Consider the following 15,468-nt stretch of genomic DNA (forward strand, 5'->3'; position numbering starts at 1 on the left):
CAAGAAGTCCAAGGGCATCCTGGGGTGGATTATAAGGGCTGTGGTTAGTAGATGGAGAGAGGTTCTTCCCCTCTGCTCTGCCCTGGTGAGGCTGCATCTGGAACATTGTTTCCAGTTCCCTGTCCATGGGCCCCTCAGGTCAAGAAGGACCTCAGGGAACTGCTTGAAAGAGTCTAGGGCAGAGCCACAAAAATGCTGAAGGGAGTGGAACATCTTCCTTATGAGGAGAGCCTGAGGGAGCTGAGGGCTCTGGAGCTTGGAGAAGAGGAACCTGAGAGGTGACCTCATTGATGTTGATAGAGATGTGCAGGGGGAGTGCCCAGAGGCTGGAGCCAGGCTCTGCTGGGTGATGCCCAATGCCAGCACAAGGGGCAGTGGTGGAAGGTGAGGCACAGAAAGTTCCATGGGAACATGAGGAAAAAAAAATTTCAGTGTGAGGGTGACAGAACCCTGGAACAGGCTGCCCAGGGGGGTTGTGGGGTCTGCCTCTCTGGAGACATTCCAGACCCTCCTGGATGTGTTCCTGTGTGACCTGCTCAAGGTGCTCCTGCTCTGTCAGGGGGATTGGACTGGATGAGCTTTTGAGGTCCCTTCCAGTCCCTAGCATTCTGTGATTCTATTTGCATCATGAGATAGGCTCCCTTTTTGGTTCACAAGTTAGGGAAATTAGGGAAAGAACTGCAGGGAAGCAGTCTATGGACTTTCCCCCACATCGTCCTGTTCTTGCATCTTCTCCATAGTGAAGTCTGAAGGTGTCCTCTGTAAGCAAAGCATTGCAGGCTGGAAAAAAAGGCTGGAAGAACCTTGGCATGGCAGGCTGTAGCCTGGCTCTGTCCGCTCTGAATAATAGGAATGAACATAACAAATGAGAGTCTGCTTAGTGAATCCTGAGAGCTTACTACTTTTGTGTACATTTTTTGTTTGATGATGAGTTTTTTTTTTTTTTCCTTACAGGAAATAGTGGATAGATCCCACCATGGAGGACGGGAAGCCTGTGTGGGCTCCACACCCAACTGATGGGTTTCAGATGGGGATGATTGTGGACATTGGCCCTGACACCTTAACTATTGAACCTTTGAACCAGAAGGGCAAGGTAAGTGCCTCACAAACAAAGGAATTGTGGAAAACCTTATTTCAGCTAGAGGCCAAGTCTTTGCCGGTACAGTACAGCACGCAGTCTGAAGGAGGGGAAACCCAGATTGCTCTTCTGGGTTTGGCTGAGGATCTTTGTTCAGCTTGGGCTTGCATTACTAATGGAACTGATAAGCAATGCTTGCTTTCTATCAGTGGTCTGCATGTGCTTGTGAAAGGCAAGAGGACTGAATCTCCATAGATGTTAAGGAAGACCTCATTGCTCTCTGCAGCTACCTGAAAAGATGTTGTAGAGAGGCTGGTGCTGGTCTCTTCTCACAGGTAGTTAGTGGTAGAACAAGAGGGAATGGCCTCAAGCTGCCACTGAGTAGGTTTAGACTGGACATTGGGAAGAAGTTTTTCACTGCAAGAGTGGTCAGGGCTTGGAATGTGCTGCCCAGGGAGGTGGTGGAGTGCCCAAGGCTGGCTGTGTTTGAAGGTGGTTTGGCTGTGGTGCTTGGGGCTCTGGTTTAGGGGTGCCCCTTGTAGAGTAGGGTTAATGGTTGGATTTGGTGATCCTGAGGGTCTCTTCCAACCTGAATGTATCTGTGATTCAGTGCTAATTTATTTTCCTAAATTAGAGACTGGTTAAGATTCTGTTGTTGAGACTAGCTTCTCTCTTTTCCCTTATATGTACAGAGTGTCCCACAGGGTGTGCTAGGCTCTGGCTTAGCTGAGAGATCTCACTGTTAGGTCAGTGAAGATTGAGATATGAGTCCTCTTGCCTCACGTGTGGTGAGAAGTGACACCATGTCCAACAAAGATCCTGTCCAATTGCTACATCAAATTAAAGGCAAAACAAATGCAACTTTGAAAATGAAGCCTTAATTCATCCTAATTAGTGTGTTCCAGCTGCTCAGCATTTATCATGGCATCTTTCAGATTCAGCATGTCGTAACTAAATGCCAGCTTTTACAGGAAGCACCTTGTGTCTATCAATTATCCTAAATCACCTGCTCAACACCCTGGTTTTGACTGGCAGGAATCAGATCAGACTTCAAAAACTGTCTTTAAAAGTTGTGATCTTGGTATTTGTGAATATGTGGTACAGATTCATAGGATGGTTTGGGTTAGAAGGGACCTTAAAGATCATCCAGTTCCAAGCCCCCTTCCATGGGCAGGGATACCTTCCACTAGCCCAGGTTGCTCAAGTCCTCATCCAACCTGGCCTTGAATACCTCCATGACCTCCCTGGGCCACTTGTTCAGTGTCTCACCACCCTCACTGTAAAGAATTTCTTCCTCATCTCCAGTCTAAATCTGCCTTTTTCCAGCTTAAATCCATTCCCTCTCATCCCATCACCATGCACCTTTTCTAACAATTTTCTCCTTTCTCTATCTTCAAGTGTGGTAACTTCTTTTTTTTTTTCTCATGTCAACAACAGTAGAGGATGCCTTGTCACAGGTCAAAAGGTTATGCAGCAGTTCTTCCTTTTGGAGAATGTTCAAAGGCTTTGATATTTTTTTTTTCCCCAGCATGTTAGACAGGAAGTTGGTTTTGCTTTCCTTAGAAATAGAAAGCAAGTCTAGAAATAGAAGTGAGCACTTTGTTCTGCTCTTCTGAGACTCACCTGGAGGACTGCATCTGGGTCTGAAGCCCTCAATATTAAAAGGACATGGACCTGATGGAACAGGTCCAGAGGAGGCCATGAAAATGCTCAGGGGCTTGGAACAGCTCTGCTGGGAGGACAGGCTAAGGGAGCTGGGGGTGTTCAGCCTGGAGAAGAGAAGGCTGCAGGGACACCTAAGAGCAGCCTGCCAGGACCTGAAGGGGCTCCAAGAAGGCTGCAGAGAGACTGTTTGCAAAGGGCTGCAGGGACAGGAGCAGGGACAATGGCTTCAAAGGAGAGCAGAGCAGCTTGAGATTGGATGTGAGGAAGAAGTTGTGCAGCAGGAGGGTGGTGGAACACTGGCACAGGTTGCCCAGGGAGGTGGTTGAGGCTCCATCCCTGAAGATCTTGCAGGTGAGGCTGGAGAGGGCTGTGGGCATGCTGCTCTAGTTGGGGATGTCCCTGCTGAGTGCAGAGGGCTTGGACTGGATGAGCTGTGGAGGTCCCTTCCAGCCCAGACCATTCTATGGTTCTAATGTCTGATTTTTATATGTGAGAGAGAAGGTCTGTGGTAGCACACATTCTTCAGTTTGGGGAAGAGCAGAATTATTCAGACAGGAGTATTAAATATTCTAAAGCTATGGCTAAGTTGTAGTCTTTAACTTACATGATTTTGCCCCCCCTGGCGTATTTCTGTTTATATCCCCTGGTGGTTCTGATGTAATAATGAGCAAAAGTTTGTAAATTGGACAGAAAAAGGCAGGAAGGTGATTTCAGAGTCACTGTTTATTTGTAACATAGGCTCCTTTCAGGAAGTATATGTATATGTTTTGTGTGTGTGTGAAAACAGAAATTGACCCTCAAATACAAGTATTTTCCTTCATGGCTCACAACAAACAATCTCTTTTGTCTAGAAGGTTTCTTACTCTGCTGTTGGCTGATTTCTTGAATTAAGCAGTTCATTTAAGGGCTTAATGTTCACTCATCTAAGGGAACAAACACTTCACAGTTTAAATATCATAGAAACCGTGGGCTTACATTTCTAATTATCCAACTGCCTTCTATTAATAATGGTGGAGCAAAACATTTTCTTGATTACCTTCTCAGCCTTCTCAAGGTATCATTGGTTTCATTTTCTAATGAAAGAGTAAAGATCCTCTTCTTGTGCACTTAGAGCATTAATTTGAAGCAATCAGCATTAATAACCATTATTGGCTTCAAACTAGAGAAGGGCAGATTTAGATTGGATATCAGGAAAAAGTTCTTTACTCTGAAGGTGGTGGAACACTGGAACAGGTTGCCCAGGGAGGCAATTGAGGCTCCTTCCCTGGAAATATTCAAGGTGAAGCTCAACAAGGCCCTGGGTAACCTGATCTAGTTGAGGATGTCCCTGCTGAATGCAGAGGGGGTTGGACTAGATGACCTTTGGAGGTCCCTTCCAACCCAGACCATTCTATGATCATCAACTTTGTTTACTTAAAATGTTAGTTCAAAAGTGCTCCTCAGTAAGGAACAGTGATGCAGCAGCTCCTGAGCTGCCCATGATAATTACAGGGAGGAGAAGAGTAACCTGATCTTGTAAACATACCTGGGCAGTGTAACTTGTTATTATTTTTTAATCTGGGTCATTAACATGTCATCTGTATTCTTTGGAGGCACTGGTAGCTTACCAGAGATCACAGGCTGAGAAGGAAATGTGTATGCATAGATTTGATTATTGCCTTTTATATCACTGAATGGTTCATGACAATACCTTGTGGACAACTGCAGTAAATGCTGCAAGGCAGCAGTTTCATGATGCCTTAAAATATTCCCTCCCTTCTCCACCCACAGCCAGCTCTGGTATTGCAGTGATACCCCATCAGCTCTGCCTGCTGAGCTGTGTGTGACACAGCAAATGAGGTCAGAGAACTGATCCACCTTCAGGGTGAAGAGTGGAAAGTTTTCAGGACAGAAGCAAGCAGTGGCAGAATGATGGAGGACCTGAGACCAGCATGCCCATAGATTCCTTTATGATATGAAACCAAGTTAACCCAGTCCAGGCTGAGTGAACACAGGCTCACAGGATGTTAGGGGTTGGAAGGGACCTCTGAAGATCATTGAGTCCAACCCCCCTGCCAGAGCAGAACCATAGAATCCGGCACAGGTCACACAGGAACACATCCAGATAGGGCTGGAAAGTCTCCAGAGAAGGAGACTCCACAACCTCTCTGGGCAGCCTGCTCCAGGGCTCTGTGAGCCTCACAGTGGCCAAGTTCTTCCTCATGTTGAGGTGGAACCTCCTGTGCTGGAGTTTCTATCCATTGCCCCTTGTCCTATCCCAGGGTGCAACTGAGCAGAGCCTGTCCCTGTCCCCTCCCTCTTGACCCCCAGCCCTCAGATATTTGTAATCATTTATTAAATCCCCTTTCAGTCTTCTGTTCTCCAGACTGAACAGCCCCAGGGCTCTCAGCCTCTCCTCATCAGGCAGTGCTCCAGTCCCTTCATCATCCTTGTAGCCCTCTGTTGGACTCTCTACACTAGATCCCTGTCCCTCCTGAACTGGGGAGCCAGAACTGGATGCAGTATTCCAGGTGTGGCCTCAGCAGGGCAGAGTAGAACGGGAGGAGAACCTGCTGGACACACTCCTCTGAATGCACCCCCACTTATGTAGGAGCCACCAGTGGCAGTTCTGGGTAGCACAGCTCACACAGAGTTAATAACAGCATTTGTATTTCTGTAGGGAAGCTGAGTTGTCTGAGCAGAGCTGGGGATCAGTCACCCAGCCTGCCTCACACAAAGAAGAGTAATCCAAGCAGCAGGAGCTTGTTATCAGAACTGGGGCTGCATGTGTTACATGGTGGGAGCTGCTCCCTGAGAGCTAGATCATCAGCTTGCAGTGCTGATAAATGCCAGGGCTGGAAAGAAAACAGAGAAACTGGAGAATGGTTTGCTAATGAGCATGGTACCACCTAGGGCTGGAGCACTGCCCTGAGAAAGGGCTCCCAATTGGACTGGGGGGGCCAGGGCAGCAGCCCTGGCTCATGTCCCACCAGAAGCTGCATGCTGGAGAAAGAGGTGGGTAGAAAGGCAGCCAGTTGTTAAACTCAGCTGGTATTGCATTTGCACTTCTCCTTGCAGTGCTCTTTTCTGAACTTCTGGGAATCCTAACCTCAGATCCTCTTGTGTCCCTCTTATCGTTGTGTTGCTTGATGCTGCAACAGGGAGAAGAATCTCTGACAGTGAAATTGCCAAATGGGGAATTTACTCTTTCCCTGGAGATAATTTATCCAAATAAAGTGATCAGGAAGAGATACCCTGGAGGGACTTGAACCCTGAGATGTCATCCCAGGACCCTTCTTGCACCTCTGTGCAAGTGGAGTGCAGGCATTTATCATAGGGCTGGAAGGGACCTCAAGGCTCATCCAGTCCCAACCCCCCTGCCATGGGCAGGGACACCTCACACCACAGCAGGTTGCTCACAGCCACATCCAGCCTGGCTGCAAAAACCTCCAGGGATGAGGCTTCCACCACCTCCCTGGGCAGCCTGTGCCAGTCTCTCACCACCCTCATGGGGAAGAATTTCTTCCTGACATCCAATCTGAATCTCCCCACTTCTAGTTTTACGTCATGCCCCCCAGTTCTATCACTCCCTGACACCCTGAGAAGTCCCTCCCCAGCTTTCTTGTAGCCCCCTTCAGATCCTGATTTCCTAGAGCATCAGCAGTGATGAGTTTCTGGCAGGCCTTGGTAAGGTGTGTGGTGCTGCAGGCGCTCACTGACACCCATCTGCCATAAGTCAGAGGCACCTTATGGCTCTGTACCACTTCTGAAGGGTCATGGAGGGCTTTGTGGGGCACCTGCCCTAGTATGCTGTGAATAACCAGAAAGGTATTTTTCCAGGCTAAGTATAAATGAATACTTTGAAAGCAAGGATCAGAATGTCCAAAGTTCAGTTTCAGGCCAAGTGTGGTGGTTTCATTTATTTTTTTTTTTCCAGTGAGCACAGCTTGCTTGCAGAACTGAACCATGTTCTTGTGTGTCTTGCACACCATTTGGACTGCTTTAGGTGGGTTTGTGAAATCTAGCTGAGAGTAGGGATGTCTCCTGTCTGTATCTGGAAGGGACAAAGGGAGGCATGGTTACAGGTGTTGGGTTACGTGGTAGAAAGAAGATCCTCCTTGAATGGAAAGATCTCTTGTTTCACTCATCCAGTTTCTGGGAGAAGAGTTAAGGTTGCCATTGGATTTCAAGGGCTGCCTCGTTACAAAGAGAGGGGGGGAAAAAACCCTCCATAATGTTCTGGTTTGCCTCCTGAAACCACCTGAGTGTTTCATAAGATGAATACCCTTTCCAGTTCCTTAGAAGTAGTTTGGCCTAACCTAGAACTTAATGCAAAAGTCTTCCACTAAAGGCCTGAAGTGTTTTCTCTTTACAGTAAATGTTGTTTAAAAAAGCAAAAAATGAGAAAATGTCAAGATTTTCTGGAGATCTTTTGCTCTCTCCTTTTGCTCTCTCCTTTTGCTCTCTCCTTTTGCTCTCTCCTTTTGCTCTCTCCTTTTGCTCTCTCCTTTTGCTCTCTCCTTTTGCTCTCTCCTTTTGCTCTCTCCTTTTGCTCTCTCCTTTTGCTCTCTCCTTTTGCTCTCTCCTTTTGCTCTCTCCTTTTGCTCTCTCCTTTTGCTCTCTCCTTTTGCTCTCTCCTTTTGCTCTCTCCTTTTGCTCTCTCCTTTTGCTCTCTCCTTTTGCTCCCTCCTTTTGCTCCCTCCTTTTGCTCCCTCCTTTTGCTCCCTCCTTTTGCTCCCTCCTTTTGCTCCCTCCTTTTGCTCCCTCCTTTTGCTCCCTCCTTTTGCTCCCTCCTTTTGCTCCCTCCTTTTGCTCCCTCCTTTTGCTCCCTCCTTTTGCTCCCTCCTTTTGCTCCCTCCTTTTGCTCCCTCCTTTTGCTCCCTCCTTTTGCTCCCTCCTTTTGCTCCCTCCTTTTGCTCCCTCCTTTTGCTCCCTCCTTTTGCTCCCTCCTTTTGCTCCCTCCTTTTGCTCCCTCCTTTTGCTCCCTCCTTTTGCTCCCTCCTTTTGCTCCCTCCTTTTGCTCCCTCCTTTTGCTCCCTCCTTTTGCTCCCTCCTTTTGCTCCCTCCTTTTGCTCCCTCCTTTTGCTCCCTCCTTTTGCTCCCTCCTTTTGCTCCCTCCTTTTGCTCCCTCCTTTTGCTCCCTCCTTTTGCTCCCTCCTTTTGCTCCCTCCTTTTGCTCCCTCCTTTTGCTCCCTCCTTTTGCTCCCTCCTTTTGCTCCCTCCTTTTGCTCCCTCCTTTTGCTCCCTCCTTTTGCTCCCTCCTTTTGCTCCCTCCTTTTGCTCCCTCCTTTTGCTCCCTCCTTTTGCTCCCTCCTTTTGCTCCCTCCTTTTGCTCCCTCCTTTTGCTCCCTCCTTTTGCTCCCTCCTTTTGCTCCCTCCTTTTGCTCCCTCCTTTTGCTCCCTCCTTTTGCTCCCTCCTTTTGCTCCCTCCTTTTGCTCCCTCCTTTTGCTCCCTCCTTTTGCTCCCTCCTTTTGCTCCCTCCTTTTGCTCCCTCCTTTTGCTCCCTCCTTTTGCTCCCTCCTTTTGCTCCCTCCTTTTGCTCCCTCCTTTTGCTCCCTCCTTTTGCTCCCTCCTTTTGCTCCCTCCTTTTGCTCCCTCCTTTTGCTCCCTCCTTTTGCTCCCTCCTTTTGCTCCCTCCTTTTGCTCCCTCCTTTTGCTCCCTCCTTTTGCTCCCTCCTTTTGCTCCCTCCTTTTGCTCCCTCCTTTTGCTCCCTCCTTTTGCTCCCTCCTTTTGCTCCCTCCTTTTGCTCCCTCCTTTTGCTCCCTCCTTTTGCTCCCTCCTTTTGCTCCCTCCTTTTGCTCCCTCCTTTTGCTCCCTCCTTTTGCTCCCTCCTTTTGCTCCCTCCTTTTGCTCCCTCCTTTTGCTCCCTCCTTTTGCTCCCTCCTTTTGCTCCCTCCTTTTGCTCCCTCCTTTTGCTCCCTCCTTTTGCTCCCTCCTTTTGCTCCCTCCTTTTGCTCCCTCCTTTTGCTCCCTCCTTTTGCTCCCTCCTTTTGCTCCCTCCTTTTGCTCCCTCCTTTTGCTCCCTCCTTTTGCTCCCTCCTTTTGCTCCCTCCTTTTGCTCCCTCCTTTTGCTCCCTCCTTTTGCTCCCTCCTTTTGCTCCCTCCTTTTGCTCCCTCCTTTTGCTCCCTCCTTTTGCTCCCTCCTTTTGCTCCCTCCTTTTGCTCCCTCCTTTTGCTCCCTCCTTTTGCTCCCTCCTTTTGCTCCCTCCTTTTGCTCCCTCCTTTTGCTCCCTCCTTTTTTAATTGATAGACCAATATGGGTACCTTGCCCATTTGCCTATTTAATGTATTAGTTGTTAATAGTAATTGTCAGTACTCAAAGCTCTGCACCTCTAGCTGCCATTCTTACCTGCATAACAAGTAATCACTTTACATAAAGCAGCAGTGTGACATGGAGGAGTGAAATTCTTTGTTGCTGTAGTTGAAACTAAGCTTCATGTTCTGATCTGCAGTCCAACAGAAAAATACCTCCTTTCAGAGGAATTTTCTTCCATTTGCTGATTTGTTTTACTGCTTCTGAAATATTCTAGAAATTCATTCAAAATTCACACTAAGTGGAAAAGAAATGAAGGAAAACATAATGCAGCATCATTTTTTTTTCTTTCTTTCTTATTCTTGGGGTTTTTTTGGTTTTGTTTTGTTTTCTTTTTTCTTTTTTTTTTACATTGAAGTTTATCTTAAATCAGAAGGCAGAGTGGTCAAGACCTTGAAAAAGCTCTTCCTCTCCTGGGATAGAGCTGGTGTGTTTGGCTTTAGATAGATGAAATGTTAAAGTATCAGAGATTCATGAAAAGTCTAGAGAATTAGCTGGATGTCATGTCCCTTGTCTTGTGTGGGGGAAAAAAAATCTGGCTTTGTTAGTGGATAAACTTGGGAGGCACATCAGCAGACGAGAACAAGAGGTGAAGTTAGATTTTCATGAAGCTGCTCATACTCCTCTTAAACTCTTCCACTGTTTCATGCACAAGGAGCTGATTGTGTGGGCAGCTGCTGTGTTCAAATGTATCTATAGCCAAGGAGATCTACCTTTATATCTGTTGTGTTCAAATACATCCTGACTCAAGGAGACCTACCTTTGTCTGTTCTGTTCAAATACATCTTTAGCCAAGGTGATACAAAGGTGATACATTGACAAACTTGTGAGAAAACGATGATGCTAATATGGTCTAACTGCACTGTTGTGAGAGGGAGGAAAAGTGGGGGAGGATCTCTGCCCTGCTGTAGCTCTGAATAGCAGCTGGCAACTTTCTGAGGTAGGTGAAGACATCCTGGTCCTCCGTGGCTCCACCAAGCTCTGATAAAGGATATTTAGGAGGAATTTGGTCTGATGGATGTCTTTGAGCAGCTCCATTTCCCTTTGGAAAGCTTCTTGTGTGTATTTTATCTGCATTAGATCCTGATAAGGGGATGACAAAATATTGTGGCTGCCAGTGACATACTTTGTGGTAACTTTGCAGGGAAAGGATATCATAGCCATACTGTTTTCTGACTGGCAGCATTTAGTTCTGCTCCGAGACATTTTTAGCCTTTCCCACTTCAAAGGCAGCTGGAATTTGTGGCTGGCTGTCCATGATGATGTAAGCTACAAGAGCTCTCAGATTGTGTCTGCTGTACAGAAGCAAGATGAAGCAAGTCACTATCTCCTAAGCTTCCATCTGAGATGTTTCTCTCGGGACTAACATGGTGTGCACAATGTGAAACAAGCAAACAAGTTTGTTTATTAAGGTCATACTTTAGATGCAGTTGGTTGCCTATTCAAATATGAGGCTAGACTTCTTGTCCCCATGTCCATGGGGAAAAGGAGATGCTGCCTGCAGCAGCATGGCAGTGGTGGTGTTTAATTGGCACAAGAGGGGTTTTGTTCATTCATCTCTAACTCAAACAAGCCGTTACGACGGGGAAAACAAAAAAAGCATCATTAAAAACCTGCCTCCCACAATCAGGATTTGTGAGCAGCAGCTGTAATGTGTGCATGCTAGGATGCTTTCCCTTCCTTTGCACAGCAATATAAGTTGTAATTCTTTGCAGAATAAAGACAAAACAAAATTGCTTTTGTTATGAATTCTTCTGGTCGGACGTGGCTGCTTGATAAGTGACTGTTCTGTATAACTGGACTATGAAAGTAGAAGGAAGGTCTTGCTTGACTTTTGTATTCATTTATTGAAGAAAAAAGCAAACAACCACCAACAACCAAAGCTGAGCATTTGGGGATACGGAGACTCTGTGTTGTACAGGAATATTTTAAGTAGGAGCCTCTTTAAAACCACATATAGTGGAGCAGCTCCAAAGGAGGGCCATGAAGATGATCCAGGGGCTGGATAACCTCCCCTGTGGGGACAGGCTGCAAAAGGTGAAGCTGTTCAGCCTGGAGAAGAGAAGGTTCTGGGGACATCTTGTAACAGCTTTCCAGTACCTTTAGGGAATCTACAAGAAAGCTGAGGAGGGCCTTTGCAAACAGTGTCTCTGCAGCCTTCTTGCAGCCCCCTTCAGCTACTGGCAGGCTGCTATTAGGTCTCCCCAGAGCCTCCTCTTCTCCAGGCTGAACACCCCCAGCTCCCTTAGCCTGTCCTTGTAGCAGAGCTGCTCCAACCCCCTGAGCATTTTCATGGCCCTCCTCTGGCCCCTCTCCATCAGCTCCATGTCCTTCCTATATTGAGGGCTCCAGACCTGCACACAGTACTCCAGGTGAGGTCTCAGCAGAGCACAGCCAAGTGTCAGAATCACCTCTCTGGCTCTGCTGGCAACACTGCTTTTGAAGCTCCTATCTGCATCCAGTAACTCAGTAGAATTTCCATTGCTGAAGTACAAAGCTTGCAACTTAATTTTAAACCATGCACAAGTGCAGTGCTCTCACTTCTGTTGTCCCAGCAGACATCTTTGAACTCTATTTTGATAGGAATCTGACAATGTCAATATCTTTTTTGTCCAACAGACTTTCCAGGCTGCTATCAATCAAGTGTTTCCTGCAGAAGAGGACAGCAAAAAGGATGTAGAAGATAATTGTGAGTTATGAACTCAAAACTAAGTTGTGCACTTGAAAGAAATCTGTTTAGAAGAGAGTATTGTTTCCTTACAAGCTTCCTGTTTCTTCCTTGTAGTCTTTGGTTTGTTTCTTTACTTGAATTTCACAGAATCAGAGAATTGTCAGGGTTAGAAGGGACACCTCACACTAGATCAGAGCCACCTCCAGCCTGGCCTTAAAAACTTCCAGGGATGAGGATTCTACCACCTCCCTGGGCAACCTGTTCTAGTGTCTCACCACCCTCACGGGGAAGAACTTCTTCCTGATGTCTAATCTAAATCTCCCCTCCTCTAGCTTGGAACCATTTCCCCCAGCCCTGACACCACCCAACACCCTAAAAAGTCCCTCCCCAGCTTTTCTGTAGCCCCCTTCAGATATTGGAAGGCCACAAGAAGGTCTCCTTGGAGCCTTCTCTTCTTCAAACTGAAGAACCCCAGCTCTCTCAGCCTGTCCTCCCAGGAGAGATGCTCCAGCACCTTATGTGCGATTTTTACTAGTTCTTTAAACTTCTGCTATTGAGCCCATTTTAAACATAATTTAGTGTGATTTTTAGTTTTCAGGTTTTTAGTTTTCTTCTCTTCTGGAGACTTTCCAACCCCACCTGGATGCATTCCTGTGTGGACTACACTAAGTGCTCCTGCTCTGGCATGGGAGTTGGACTCAATGATCTCATGAGGTCCCTCCCAGCCTCTAATGTGCTGTGGTACTGTGATAGTTGGATGATTTCCACTGTAACCTGGTTTCAGATAGGTAGGATGCCACCAAACTGCCTCAGAGTCAACTGCATTCAGCACTAAGGGGGTTACCTGTATCTCTTACTGTGCAGCAAAAGAATTAGTTGCTTTAGCAGCAGCAGTGACCTCTTTCTCAGACAGCATTCCTGTGGAACTACAGGCAGTTGAAAATAAATCTTAAGATATCCTTCTCAAACCTGGAGGCAGGAAGCTGGACCCATTGGGGCTACTGGAAAAGGAAAAGAGGTCATAATGAATTGGATACAAGAGTGCTGCCTGCAGAAGGAGTTTTGAGGTGGACCTTTTGGCTAAGAGTTTGAAAGTTGTTTAGGTGATTCCTGTTTTAGAATAGGGGTTAGTATTTATATCCCATGACAGGAAATACAGCTGCTCCATAAAGAACAAAAAGATGAGACCTTGTATTTTTGCCCTCTTCAAAGTTGCTATCTGTATTCTCTGCACATGATTGTTAGGGAAATGTGTTTAATTTGTGGTCCTGTCACAGTGATTTTACTGAGGTGTCCTGGCTCCTAAGTGTCCTAGTCAGAGAACTAAAATTTGGAATGAGATCAAGGATAAGTGCAGAGTCCTGAACCTGGGCAGGAAGAATAAATTGCAGCAGGACAGGTTGGGAGGGGATCTGCTGGAGAGCAGCCCCAAGGAGAAGGAGCTGGGAGTGCTGGTGGACAACAAGTTCTGCATGGGACAGCAATGTGCCCTGGGGGCCAGGAAGGCCAATGGGGTCCTGGGGGTCATTCAGAGGAGTGTGTCCAGCAGAGCCAGGGAGGTTCTCCTCCCTCCTCTACTCTGCCCTGGTGAGACCTCACCTGGAATATTGCATCCAGTTCTGGGCTCCCCAGTTCAGGAGGGACAGGGATTTGCTGGAGAGAGTCCAAGGGAGGGCTGTGAGGGTGATTGAAGGGACTGGAGCATTGCCTTGTGAGGAGAGGCTGAGAGCCCTGGGGCTGTTTAGTCTGGAGAGGAGAAGACTGAGAGGGATCTGATCAATGTTTTTAAATATCTGAGGGCTGAGTGTCAGGAAGAAAGAGACAGGGACAGGCTCTGCTCAGTTGCACCCTGTGATAGTGCAAGGGGCAGTGGATGCAAACTCCAGCACAGGAGGTTCCACCTCAACATGAGGAGGAACTTCCTCACTGTGAGGCTCACAGAGCCCTGGAGCAGGCTGCCCAGAGAGGTTGTGGAGTCTCCTGCCTGTGCTGGATTCTCTGGTCCTGCTCTGGCAGGGGGCTTGGACTTGAAGATTTCCAGAGGTCCCTTCCAACCCCTAACATCCTGTGAGCCTGTGACATCATTTGATGTTCCAGTAAAATACTACTGAATTAAGTTAAAATATTCTTTCTGTCAGAGCAAATGTCTGAGTAAAACACAAAACTTAGGTATACTCTGTCCAATAATCCTCTCTGCTTTAAACATTATTTTGGGCCTTCTTCCTATTTATTCTCACTTTTTGTTCAGTTTTATCTGCAGGATGTGTGAAAACCAAGTTAATTTTCCTTCTCTGTCATAGATTGTTTGTGCTCAGCATCATTAATCTTTAAGGAAAAAAAATTCATAAAATACTGAGTGCTGTCTGTCCCTCCTTATATGGTTTTAAAACATCCTGAGAGAGTGGTTAATAATACACTTACCATTCCAACCTGTGCTTTACTGATTAACTCCCTACTCTGAAGCAGTTTGCTGAACTGTTTCTTTTTTTTAGCACCCACAGTTTTCCATATCCTAGATGGAGTAGCTGCAAGAGACACTTTTCTTTTTTCTTTTTTTTTTTTTTTTGAATGGCAAAGAAAAATATACTGGGTTGGGTTTTTTTGTGGTTTTGTTTTTGTGTTTTTTTTTTTTTTTACATTTTTGGAATGAAATTTAAAAAATGGAACGGAAACTACAAAATAAAGAGGAGCAGGGTATTAGATAAGAATCTTAAAAAAAAAAAAAGAATATTTCTGCAGGTTATAGAATCATAGAATTGTCAGGGCTGGAAGCAACCTCAAGGATCATCCAGTTCCAACCCCCCTGCCATGGGCAGGGACACCTCACACCACAGCAGGTTGCTCACAGCCACATCCAGCCTGGCTGCAAAAACCTCCAGGGATGAGGCTTCCACCACCTCCCTGGGCAACCTGTGCCAGTGGCTCCAGGTCTTAGAGCTTGACTTCACTTCTGTGAACTTTGATTTTGTGTACAGCTAAATATATGGACTACAAAGTGCCCATAAAATCACTGAGTATCTTTAGGCCTGAGCCGTATGAATACGCAGAATTCCCTCTCTGGTGACTTCCTTTGCCTCTGGTTATGGATGCCTTTTTTTCTCAGGATTTATTCTGAATATGATGCATTTCTAAGTTGCTGCTATAAGCCTTAGTTTGCATGACTTGAGTGAAAGCTGTGACATTCCCTGGAGGGGAGCAAGTGCAGGATTTGCAAAGAGAGAGTGCTGGGGACAGGTTGAAATCTGGGGTCCTTTGTTGTTAAGACAATGACCTGAGTTGTTATCAGGATGCTTAACCCATGACTGCTTCCTTTCAAGCATACTGAGAGCTCCTTATGAAGATACAGGCAAGGGAGAGGATCATTTCTTGAAGCATATGCAGGCAATTACAATGTAGTTTCCAACTCAATCCTGGGAAGTCAAATGACTTAATAAATTAGAAAACATCAGAAGTTAACACCCTGCCCCCCACCCAAGGCATGCACAAGGGAGGAAGGGGATTGTAACTTTGATTAGTGCAAGGAGGACGTTCTGTTTCTGGCCTATTTCCTTTCAGTGTCTCTTTCTCTGGGAACAACCTCATCACAAGAGGTGAAGGTGGAAAAACGTCTGTGGATGCAGATCTGCAGTTTGTGGTCCCAACACCATTTTCTCAGGTGTGTGGACTAAGTGTGCCTGAGAGGAGGAGTAGGAGGAGGAGAATTCCTGCTGTGCAGTGCCAGGTGCCTGCACTTGGTTTGTCTCAGGTATCCATGACTGTG

At 46.6% G+C, this 15,468-nt stretch overlaps 1 protein-coding gene across 4 annotated transcripts in view; it reads left to right on the forward strand.

The window, feature by feature from the left end:
* Positions 1-976: 976 nt before the first annotated feature.
* MYO6 (myosin VI) overlaps positions 977-15,468 on the forward strand; it is a 106,891-nt gene continuing 92,399 nt past the window's right edge. For all 4 annotated transcript variants that reach the window (XM_054392211.1, XM_054392219.1, XM_054392226.1 and 1 more), the window contains exons 1-2: positions 977-1,093; positions 11,657-11,726. In XM_054392211.1, coding sequence (XP_054248186.1) covers positions 977-1,093; positions 11,657-11,726 — 187 coding nt within the window. The remainder of the gene's footprint in view (positions 1,094-11,656; positions 11,727-15,468) is intronic.

Source organism: Indicator indicator, chromosome 2 (genome assembly GCF_027791375.1).
Source record: "Indicator indicator isolate 239-I01 chromosome 2, UM_Iind_1.1, whole genome shotgun sequence".
Lineage (NCBI taxonomy): Eukaryota > Metazoa > Chordata > Aves > Piciformes > Indicatoridae > Indicator > Indicator indicator.